This window comes from Anopheles darlingi, chromosome 2 (assembly GCF_943734745.1).
Source record: "Anopheles darlingi chromosome 2, idAnoDarlMG_H_01, whole genome shotgun sequence".
In the NCBI taxonomy this organism is placed as follows: domain Eukaryota; kingdom Metazoa; phylum Arthropoda; class Insecta; order Diptera; family Culicidae; genus Anopheles; species Anopheles darlingi.
The window spans coordinates 16,762,092-16,774,591 of NC_064874.1; the positions used below are offsets into that span (position 1 = coordinate 16,762,092).

At 46.9% G+C, this 12,500-nt stretch overlaps 1 protein-coding gene across 12 annotated transcripts in view; it reads right to left on the reverse strand.

Moving 5' to 3' along the window:
- LOC125948116 (uncharacterized protein CG43867) overlaps window positions 1-12,500 on the reverse strand; it is a 160,472-nt gene that overhangs the window by 66,747 nt on the left and 81,225 nt on the right. The window contains exon 1 of one of the 12 annotated variants that reach the window (XM_049673873.1): window positions 12,170-12,500. This exon is cut by the window's right edge and continues 824 nt beyond it. The exons of the other annotated variants lie outside the window; for them this stretch is intronic. Within the exon in view, the coding sequence (XP_049529830.1) occupies window positions 12,170-12,500 (331 nt within the window). The remainder of the gene's footprint in view (window positions 1-12,169) is intronic. 12 annotated transcript variants of the gene reach the window in all.

Consider the following 12,500-nt stretch of genomic DNA (forward strand, 5'->3'; position numbering starts at 1 on the left):
ACAGGATAAAGAGAAAGGTAGAAAGAGGGAGGGGAGAAGGATGCTTCTAATCGGCTTTCCGGAAGCCACGGTAACCTCAATCACGGTCTAATCTAATGAAAGCTTCTGGCGGGTGGCAGCCGATTCGATGAAATAAATAAATAAATGGAGAGGGAGAAACAATTAATTTAGTGTGCTGGCCAGTGTTCGTCGGTGTTGCAGAGGTGGAGTAAGAGCTGATAGAAGATACCACTAATGAAGGTGGAAAAGCAGGTTAGGTTCCGTTTGGAATTAAGCTTTAATTGATTCGGTTCGAAAGAGTCAGCTAGAAAGTTCAAAGGGATCCTCTCCTCTCCCCTCCTAAGCCAAGTGGCAATGCACCATGATAGTGGACAGCATAGGTAATCGTTAAAGACGCTTTTTCTTCATCAATTACCAACGGAAAGAGACTTTTATCGATAGCTCGTTTGTTCAAGAAGCGTTACAAATCGTGTTGATAGAACTTGTTCCAATCAGCGCAATCGGCATATTGCACTGTGAGTGTGAGAAACGTTGAACAGATCATGGAAGGCTGTCAATATCTTATCACTCTTCAAATACCTTTAGATGGGATTTAACGTATTTTAATTTGCATTTAAATAAATATATTTTCATGCGACTCCAAGAGCCTTGAAAAGTTGAACTCCACTACACAATTGACGAGAAATGATAAAATCTCATCGTTTCGTCTAAAATAATCCTCAAAAATGAGACTTACTTTGTTATCTTTACTTATCGTTGGGCTTCGCTTAACATACAAATTACTACACAAATTAGAAGACTTTTGTAGTTTTGCGACAAGTTCTGCTAACGATTAATACACAAGTTAAACTTCAGCAATCAGTAACATAGTTTCTGTGCTAAGTGTTGACGAACACATGTCCTGCAACAATGATGACGATGTGACAAAAAGGAATAACTGATTCACAAAAAAAAAGAAACGAAACTGCCACCATCTGGCTGCGGTCTGCTTAAAGTTGCGCAGATGGCCTCAAGTGAGTCCCTGAATACGGTAAACGTTAAAACGGTTTCATCCTCTCCCACTACTCCAATCGCTCTGCCCGTACGTTTGCCTTACTTTCCGCGGACGGAATAATTGGTTGCGAAAGCTCACACTTCCCCCTCCAACGCCCAGGAGTCCAGCCGTGGCATGGACAGGATTATTGGCGGAACGTCTTGCGCCGGGTCTAGTCGCAAAATAAGGGAAACGTTTTTTTGCTCCCTACAGTTCGTTATACCAGCTAAAGGGCTTGTGCGTTGGTTGGAGAGTGCTGGAGGGTATGTGTGCGCGTGTCGATGTACTTATGTGGCCGCCGCCTTTGTACGAGCTTCGAATACAATGTTGTATTCAAATGGTGCCCCCCCTTTCCCGGTACCGCGAACGCGATCGAGCGACCTAGCGACCGGACAAGCTTTCCAGGGCTCCGTTTCCGTTTCATCCGCCAGTGGGGAGCAACTTCGGTGCTTCCTCCTACCTCCTACCTACCTGCTGCCTGCCTGCAGGAAATGTTAAACGAGCAATAATAATGCAACCCGAGAGACTCACAAATGAAAAGCCCGATGTCGAGGAGGAGAAAAAGGAGGAGAAGCGGGTCGAAAAAAGGGGGTTTTGATGGGGTGCTGGCATGCTTTCATTCCGGCTCCAGGTTCAATGCACCCGTACCCTGGCCGTACCAGGACCAGTCGGGTAGGCGGCGGTGTTCGTGTGCCGTTTGCAGGGGGAATTTTCCTTCGACCGAGAAATTCCGGGAAGGCCAGAAGCCAAAGCACCACCGTGCCAAAGGGACACGGCATGGTATGCGAGGGATTGTGGAAAGTGTGTTGTTTGACGGTGCCTCCTTAAAAAAGGGAAAACGCCGGCTGGAAAGCGCGAAACCTGTAAAAGGTCCAGTAAGCCTGCCGGTGGAGTTGGAAAGTTTTGCTTTTCCATTGGCTTCGGTCGGTCGCACTCGAAAACGAAAACTTTGCCTCCAGCTTGAAGCGGCCCCCAGTCCGGGCGTGTTATGTTTTGAGGGTAACGAATCTCTGTGTTGCGAGGGTGTTCGGTCCGGGCAAACCGCACTTGGGTTGCTGAAAACGTTTGCGGAACGTTTTGAATGGCGGTTGGGTAAGCGAAAGCAACGAAGCCGCGGCGTTCGTGGCGTTGTATCGCATTTGCTCTGATTTTTGGAAGTTGTACTGAGGCACACCATCATTGTGACAGTCAGAGATGGTTTTGACGCAGGAAGCGAATTTGGCAGAGCTCAACGTAGAGCGTTCACAAACTATAGCGGTGGCTGCGAACGGTTGCTGGTTGCATCACTACATTCTGATATTTTGCGGTTTGAAGCCGAAATGTGGAGGCAGAATCAGTGGCATCAAGATTGCGACAGAAAGCATTATCAAAATACTCTTGCGCTTAACACTTGCAATCGTTGGGTTATGGATTTCATATCTTTTGGATTGTGTATCCTGGATTGTACATCCTATAAGGATGGAGGAAACGGCTTGCTTTGTAAGGAACATGAAAATACATTCCTAACAATAAAAAGATACGATGGAAGATTCTTTTTAAAGACGGTTCCTCGCTGCAACTGCGCTTCAGCAGATGAGCATTAAACGAAGGAACTATGGGGTATGGCTTCTAAAAAATTCCATCCCAATCATGTCTGGTTCGTTCCGGACTTTGCTATCTAAGGAATGGAGCATCTTGGAATGGAATACGTCTAGCAGCAGCAGCAACAGCAGCATCCTCAGCTGAAGACACATTTTCCGCCAGACATGATTCCGAAGAAGAAAAAAAATCCCCGACAAGGATTTCATTCACTTCGATTCCCGTCTATGATTGATTGAATCTAGCCTATAGCCTGGTATTTTTTGATTAAGCTTTGGTGTAGCAAGCAGGCAAGCGAAGCAAAAATGTGCGGAACGGCATAAAAGAAGAAACGGGCCGTGGGGAGAAGGGGGGGGGGGGGGGGGCTCATCCAGATTTCTGGCGCGTCTCTAAGCCTCTACCGCGTCCTGATTCATTCAATAATAGACTTAAGAATCCCTCGCTTCCGGATCAACGCGGAAAGCAAATGGGACGTAAGCCTCCACGGTGTACTCTCCGGTCCGGCTTAGGGCGAGCCCAGTCCCAGGCTTTACGTCCGGGGATGTTGTTGTTCCGACAAACAAAACGAGGCAAATATACTGAAAGAGCACGGTAATCGATAGTGGCAGCCATTTCCTTGACTTCGTTCCCCCGAGTGTTCTTGCTTCTTTTGCTTCGATCCAGCGGAGGAGTCAAAAGGACTCCCTGAGTCTTCAAAACTGGAGTTGCGTTTATGGCGCTTTGTCACAGCATTAGGTTTTGAGAAGTTGAGTTCGCAGTTTTCCATCGCGTAAACGCATCAGATTATTCAATTTCGTAGATAATTTTTCAATCAATCTTCCCATCCCCGTCCCGCTGGATCTCTGGAAGGCATGATGAAGACTGAAAAGACGACGACGAAGCACTAGCTTTCGTTTGGGACCTTAAGGCTTCCTTCTGTTGGACGTGATGAATTAACGTTTATATCTAAGTTAATTAATATGGCGCATAGCAGGACTGGCTCTACAGGATCCGCCGCCCGCAACAGAAGGATCCTTGGACAAGAAAAATCGATACAGGCCGTACACCAAGGATCTGGGTCTTTGCAGCATTCCGGTGGCTTTTAAGCAAATTACAATCAGCTGCCTTATCGCGCCAACAGGCTTCGGACATGGCGAAGAAGCGGATGGTGACGATGAGTTTCATTTTTCCTGCACCCATCCGTGGAGCGAGCGAGAAAGGGAGAGAGAGAGTGTGTCAAAATGAAAGTGAAGGCAATCAATCGTCCAGTCGGCAGATTGGCAGCCGTAAGGCAGCGTTTGTCCATTGTGCGAGCAGCAGCGTGATCCGCGGGGTGCGTGGATAACCCGGTCCTTTCGCCGTTGGCATCTGAAGGCGCAGATGCCATGAATAGCTGGACGAGATTAATTTTTCCACCTCCTTTTCTGCTCCCGGCCGGTAAGCGGGTGTATTAGCGCGGGCGAGACTACCGAAAAGCTAATGATGGCGAAGCGTCCGGCGTGTTTTGCCTGGGATTTTCACTTTCCGTTGATCCACAATAGCCAGAAAGGGGTTCGGTTCGGGTTTTTGCTGTCCCAGAAAAAGAGCTTAAGCTAATTGCGTGGGTTGAAGGCCCGGAATGAACGTGAAAGACGTCATATTTCGCGAAAAGAAAAGGAACTTATTTTGCCAGAAGCATCCGCAGGATACGATTTTGTTCCGCAAGTACCGCTCTCTTGAATTCAGAAGAATATCGTCTAAACTTCAGATCATAAAACCATCGCGGAATCGACGAAACGGAAGACAGGATACGGTCTACAAAGTTCTACCTCAAACCAAGTACGTCCGCCGCTTTGATGCACACATCCATAGCTGATGCTCGATCCCAAAAGAGGTGTTTAATTCGATTAAAACGGAAAACCGTACCAGACCACTTCAATCGAGTGGCAAATGTTTGCAAATGCTTTCGCAAACTTCGTGCACTCCAGCACCACCATCATCACCATCAGCACCGTCAGGTGTCTAACAGCTTCATTCTGCAGATAGACGTATCAAAGGTAAAAGGACCTTGGAAGATGTCTCCATTTCCCCGCCTTGTAATGCTTGAATGCCTAATGTCTAAATACCAGACGACTAGAGATAAAGGTAAACTCGTCTGCTGACGGAGCTGCTAGCGCTTCTGCTGCTGCTGCTGCTGCTGCTGCTGCTGCTGCTGCTGCTGAAAGCGCCGTGTCGCCATCATCATGTCAGTGTAGCTCCTGCTCCTTGAGCTTCGTCCGATTCGATAATTAATGAAAATCCTGCTCAAGCTAGGTCTGGGTTGGTTAGTTGGTTGGTTGGTTGGTCGGATGCGTCAGTCTGTCTGCCTGTTCATCGTCTCTCGATGACTTTTGTCGTTGGTCGATGGGAGGTAACGCTGAGCATGGTTGATGTTGACACGGTGGCATGCTCCTTCTCCATCTCCACCAATTCAGTGGAGGGAATCAATAAGCCGTGTGTAAGCACCATTCCATAGTAGCAGATTAAGCATAATACACCTCATCAGGGATCGGTCTATGTGTGTGTGTATGCGTGTGAGGTATTTATCGAGCATTTCGAACTGGCTTAGCCTTTTCTTAGGTTCGGTATGGGGAAGGAGAAATTCGAAATTTCCAAAATCATTTAATACTTGACTTGAGTAAATTGCTTTTGTCGTGAAAAAGGAATATTCCACAATTGATTTCTTTTCATGTATTCCTTCTACAAAACATCATTTACGGCAATGGGTGGTTACCGTCAATGAGGAGTCAAATAGAACTATCAAAGACAATGGAACATCCTTCATGACAAACACAATTCACGTCAGCTAAACGTCATCAACTATGCAAGCCATCAGAAGAGAACCGATCTATCCTCTATCACGTCTTGATTGGGTGTTGAGAAACTCCGCACAACGACGCTTAGCCTAATGGGTTTCCGATGCATTAAACAGCTCAATCAACACAACGAATCTTGTGCCTGTGTTTGCAGCACCAGAGAGTATAGCTCTTAAATTTCTGTTTTTCGCCATTTTCGTCTGAGCGTTGAATCTGGCATCCACAGACCGATCAAAATGAATCCGCTGCTCATTAGCATAATCGAGCAGTCCAAATAGATCAATTTCGTCTCCATCTCCATCCACGCTTTGAGTGATGGGCTCTCAGTGGTCCCAAGGTTCTTTCCTTTGCACATTTTTTCTGCTTCTCGCGGGACATGAGACTTCCATCATATAAACTGCCATCGGTGCAGAGGAGAAAAGATTGATTTGCCGCTTCCAAGCGAGTGGTCGGTAAATCCGCTTGATTCCGAGCCATTGCCTCGTCGAAATCATTCCCGCTTTTCCTCTCCTTCGATGTCGTTGTCACGCGGGCACAGAAATAGTGAATTCTAAGCAGGATTCTAAGCAAAACCATTTCCCCACGGTGCAGCACATTTACTTAATCGAATTTTCAGAAAACCATTCCCTAAGCGAAGCGATGAAGCGATTCGAGGGACGCCAGCCGCAGCCAGAGAGACTGTATGCCTGGACCACTTGCCGTGCCAATGCACCTGTGCATATTGGATGCACCCCGTGGGGAGCAGAGGGACTCAATCACCGGTAATGGAGTTGCATCCATCATCGCCATCAGTTTTACGATGTGGAACGGTGCCGTTCTCGCCGGTCGGTCGCTGGATTTTGTTTGCTTCTCGGCGGGACGCAGACGCAACATTGCAAATGGTCGACGCGAAGATGACGTGGTCCCCTCCTTGAAGTCCATTTTGTAAAAAAGTTGCACCCTCTGCCCACTGGAATCCTGGCTAGCCGCGGGTAAGATAAAACTATAGATTCTCTTTCACGCCCCGCAGGTTTCCCGATGCTGATCTGCTGCACAGGTGGCTGGAAAAAACAGCCAGATGGCGAGAACTTTTAGCGCCCGATGTTGAAGGGCTTAAGCATCGTTGAGGTTGTTTGTTCTTTTTTCTTCTGTCCTCGTTTTTGCATAAAACTCATTCCATGCCTGAATATTACTTTCAAAAGAGCGTCTTCGTCCATACTTTGCTCCTAAAGTTTAGTTGAAGCTCAGGACCGGCAATCAGTGGGGCAAGTGGTTTCGAAATATTGTCACCGTTGCAAGCGAATGGATTCGTTTGCTAGTGAAGAGCTACAGATAGAAACTTACTCCAGTAGAAAGCAACCGTGAATCATTTGAAAATTGACCATGGGTATACTATTTCAAAAGTACTTCAACTAAGTGAAAGGTCATCATAATGATGGGGTTCTTAAGGTTTGCAGGAACTTCACAAGGGCCAAGTGAAAAAAGGGGAAGAGAATTGCGTTTGTATTTCTCTCCTACAAGCTTCTTCTTGTCCTTTATACTACGAAAGAGTACCACCATAAACCATCATTCCTGACAAGGACCACAGTTAATTTAGGTGCCATCCAGCAGCAGCAGCAGCAACAGTGACTGATTACACCTAGCAAGCGCTCTTGTGTCAATGATGATGGTAATGTTGATGATGACGAAGACGAAGGTGATCGAAAGAATGAGGGATGTAAGATGAGGAGAAAGAATGAAACAAAATGCCCGGCGTGTTCTGCGGGGATGACAGTTGATGGACCGAGAGATCAATCTTGATGAATGGACCATGAGCAACTATCAAGGAAGGTGATATCACGCTCGGTTAGTATAGCTGGAACGTTGTAGAGTCTAGTCTCGGATGTTAAATGCTTCACTAAAAACGTTGTGCAAATTTGAGGAAAATAAATAATTTATCACTTTGCTAAACAATAAATGCAGTGGTACTTGTTCATGTACTAGTAATTGTCTAAACGAAATATAGCTTTCAGGCTGGTTTTTGATAGTTTTTGAGAATATTGATACTCCTAAAGTTGTCGTAAATTGGATCTACCTTTTCCAGATAACTTACATAAATATGGAGCATATTAACAGTTCATTTCTTGCACATCGTTGTAACGCTTTCGCTTCACCCGAGAATCGCGAAACTTCTCCGTCAATCAAGTACATTCATCAACCGAAGCGAACCTTCAATTTCGACCTCGTTTGCGCTAGCACACCACCCACAACCAAGGATTCCTTCCTTGCAGGACAGCAGTCGCGCAACCGCGCCACACCAGTAAAAGGAGCGTAAGGTGTAATGAGACCTTCATGTGATTTGAGTTCCTAAGGTTGACATACCGGTCGTCAACGACCGACCAGACCATGACACGGTGCCAGACACGGTGCCGATAGTGCAGCATAAGTGCGGTGTGCAGCCGTTGGCCATAAAACCGTTTTTCTACATACACACACAGACACACACACATACACACAAGCTTCGATTGGAAGTTGAGTTCGGGAATTTATTATTCAATCATCGCATGTTCACTGCTCATAGCGCGCCACCCCACCGTGGACAGACACGATTCTATCTTTTCCACGGAGCCATCGATAAAACGTCTGTCGTCTGGGGTCCCCCAGTTTCCCCTTGAGTTCTTGAGGGGCATATACCTGAAGGCATAGGATTTTCCCGGTGCTGTCGCGCTCTGAGGACGAAATCGCAAAAAGTGAAGTGTTTCATGCTAAGAAATAATAGAGCGCAATGCGATAGGTAGACGGGGCATAAAAAGAAAAAAAATCTGACGAGTACCACTACCGAACCATCCCTCCCGCCCCTTTCGTGAGTCGTTTAAGCTTTCACCAGACCGATACCGAGGAGGCCAAGGAGAAAGCGAAGGATTCACATCGATCGATTGCAATAATACGGCGAGGAAATGATACTTTCGAGTGGTTTTGCTCACTGGCGTAACTTTCTCGTGCAGCGATCTAGCAAGTGCCGAGCGCCACTAGAAACACCGGTGAAGCGAGCGCAGCATGATACTGGAATATAGCGAAGCAATGAAGCAAACGACAGGCCAAGTGCAGGCCAAAGTTGTCACACGGGCGAGTGTTTTGACAACAAAAGCGTTCTCCAGCTCCAAGGCTGATCTCGATTGAGAAGTTTGGATACGTAATGGTTCCATTCAATTCATCGCCCGGCTATGGTGGACGAGTTTGTTTTCAATTCCATTCAGGCCAGTGCCTGGTGCATGAAGTTACAAGTTGGTCGAACTTTAACACGTCGATCGTTGGTTGTAGCGACGTTTAGTGTAAAATTCTGTACTACAGATACGGCCCTCTGAGCATCATGTTATATGTTCTATTAGATTCGTAGGTGCAGAAGAGATTGTCGGTGATAAAATCGATGTGTTGGCGATCAAGCTATACTGAACAAATTGGTTTATGTTCTAATTTGTTCGCTAGCGTAATGGACGGTACCGTCCACCGTGGGCGTGTAGTTGGTCCCGCTAAAAGACCATCAATCTTCCGACGAAGAGGAACTTAATTCCGCATCACGCAACATGGCTCAGGGCTTACAGCTCAGCGAATCTATATTTCATCCAGCGAATCCACCCCCTTCCATGGTTACCACTCGTTCCGCCTCCATCATCAAGACCGTTTGGCTGGATAAACTAAACTTGGCCAAAACCCGAAAGTTCTCGTCCGTACGGGGATTTAAATCCGGAGACTAAATTGATTTCGGACCAAACCAATCGAACCGTTCACGCGAACTTCCCGGAAAAAAAAACTCGGGACTAGTGGTGATGTGTCGTCTGGAAGGCACCTTCGACTACGAATCATTCAACCGGAATAAGGCTCCGGCTATGGGACTCCCTCATTCGCTCGCTCGAGGGTAACGTCTGATCGAGCTCGTTGTCGTTTGTTTTGTTGGTATTATCTGAAGCCTGAAGGAAATGAACTACCCGGGGGATGCTGTGGCCTCCGATGGTTTCGAAGAGGCCGCAATGCATTTTTATCAATGTGCACACCGAACACCGGAAACTGGGCAGAAAGCCGGAAGAAGACAGAACCGTTTTTTTTCTTCAATTTTATGTTTGCCGTGCACCGTTCGTTGCACCGGAACTGAGGAGAAAACTAGCTTTTCCGGGTGCCGCAAAAGAAAATCCCGATGAGATGCGGCTTCGGAGTCGCCGGATTTTGACAAAGCACCCCCGCCCACTGCTGGTGGTGAATTGTGGCTGGATGTGGCTGGATGGGACGTGATCGTCTAGCGTGAAAAGCGAGAAGAAAATCGAAATTCAACTTTAAACAAGGGGGCCGGTACCCGGAACACGGATCAAGCTGTGCTTGAGCGCAGTACCGGCGGCCAGTGCCAATGAAGAAGAGATTGAAATTGACTCCACCGTCATCGTTTGCAGGCCATTGTTAGTGGGTTCGAGAGGGCCCGAAGTTTTCGTGATGGAGCCACTTGGTAGGTTGATTTAAGATTTTAACTTTTTTACCACTTTTTTTTTTAGATCCAGGTAGTCGTTACGTATTGTATGTGTGTATGAACTTGTATAACACTAGAAAACCATTCAAGCAAAGTCTTTCAATAAATCAAAGATTATGTTTTAAAATGAGAAAACAGCCGGATTCTGAACATGAAAGTTGCTTTTACACAACTAATCAATATAAAAAGCATCGTCAAGATACGATTAACATTTTTAATCCCTTGCAATCGCACTGATTATCTTCAATGATTATCAACCCGGTTCCACTTTCCTTTAATATAATTTTAAACAGTCATCAACATGTGACTTCAGCCATCGAAAGACCGTACTTGCAGTCATTCACCTCGTTTGGTAATTACCATGAACGGTGAACAGACCGGACCACCACTCAAAACCATCCCACCAAGTGGAATCGTAGCGACGGTTAAAGTATTTAACATCAACATGCAACTGCACCATCATCACTTCCAAGCACACGATGCCATTGCGGCAGTAGTTATAACAGCAGCAGCAGCTTTAAAACGCTTTGCAACCCCCCACGACTCCTAAAGGCTACAGCATGGCAAGTTCGGCGGGGGCAGATTGTTACATTTTATCCGTTCGCTCGTTTGCCATTAAAATTTATTATTTACGAGCTTTTTAATTTGCTGCTTGCCATTCGGTGGCGACCGGGCATAACCGGCGATAGTGTTATGACCAGCGACGGTTTCGAGTCGGAGGCATCGGGGAGATGAAAAGTTTTCCATTCCCGGACAATCTCATTTCGTGCAGCCCGGGATTGAAGCGGACTGAAGCGAAAGGCGGCGGTTATGGACACGCAGTTATGGATCCCGCTGTGACTGCTTCTGTACTGCACAGAGTAGCCGAAGCAATTGGTAAGCGTTACTGGTGTAGTATCTTCAACATATTGTAGAAGAAAAAAACATCACCACAAACACTCGACCAGCGAGTACCACACATCGTATAAACAGAATCATGCTTGGCTTACCACACACATTGCCCCGGTGGTTCATTTGGGTAAAAAAACAGCGCACATTATTTTGTTGTGTGTTTTCGAGTTGCTTTTCGGTGTGTTGTTCTCACTCATCACCATCATCACCAACACTTAACGATATGCCCGGAGGTTGACTGGCGGTTCGATTTTCCTCATGTGTGTTTTCCCCTGCTTTGAAGTAAACGTTAAATTGTAAGCCCTTTTGCATCTCTTCTTCCTCATTTCTGGTCAGCAGGTGGGCTGTTGTGTCTGAACTGACGATCGTTATCCTATGTTGCATGTTTGTTGTTGGTTCAATTTTCCAGTTACAGTTGCCTTTGGCTGAAAAGCTGTGCTACGGACACGGAAAAGTTAACTGACCTCGCCGGTAGAGGTGATGGTGGCGGCAGTTAATGAATGTATTCCGTTTCCACCTCGATGGAGAAAACTGTATCCGGAGTAGTTTTTGCATTTTTTAAATTCCATGCTCTAGGGCAGGATGGTATGCCGGTGCGTTACGGCAGCGAAAGCAGACGGTAGGAAGTACGAGCTCTCTGGTCCTGCTATGCATATGCTGCCATTGGATAGGCGAGGCTCTATCGGCAGACAGGCTGAAATCGATTCCTGACATGTGTGTTCCAGTAAGTTGGCAGGGCCACAAACAAATAGAAAAAAAACAAGACCGACCTCGGACAAAAAACGAGAAGGAGGAAACGACTTACTGCAGTAATAATGGGTATTGGAGCAACGGTCAGCTCCGTTCAGGTCAGTGATGACCACCGGACCCGTAGCGGCACTAGTAGCACGAGTAGCAGTGCAGTGGTTTGGGATTTGAATGGGTGATGGTTTTGGGGTTTTGAAAAATTGACCTATTCCTGTCGTTCTTCCGCACACGTTCCGCTCGGTTGCAGATTGCCCATTTCATATGCATATCTGATGTCCGGACGAGGTATCGAGATCGGGATTTCCGGGATATGCATAGTAATTGACTCATCAATGTCGAAAGATGTGGCAAGCGTGTGCGTGTGTGTAATGCGATCGAATTGATGACCGAGTCTCGACTAACTAATTGGAGTAGCAAATAGACGAGTGAACAGTGAGTCGTTGCACAATATTCACTTTCAACGAGCCATTCAGTAACTAGCAAGTGCACAAACACTTTTCGTGGAAATCCATAACAATACCAAATAAATCACGTTACGCTACATTCCCTAATACTAGTGCTGAACGAGTTCCACTTCTACACCAGTAAACACAGAAAGTCTCGCAAACGCCGCCATCTACACCCGGTGCTTACCTTCTTCAGCATCTCCTCGAGGGACTCCATGTCTAGGTTGCAGTAGAGATTGGTGCTGTTGCTAAGCATCGGATTGGAGCAGTAGTAGTTCTTCGATTTGACCAGCAGATGCTGATGGTGACCGAGCTTACGGCCGGCGATCGGCGTGCTGCGCGCCGACGACACCAGGGCCTGGGCTGGAGTGGGCGAGTGGGAAGGAGACAGACGGTTGGGCTTGTGGGGACCGGGGGAACCGCCCACCGGTGTCGTGCCACCGCCCGCCGTCAGATGATCGATCAGGAAGTGATGGTAGCCCCCTTTAGGAGGTGGCGTTTCCAGCAGCAGCAGTATC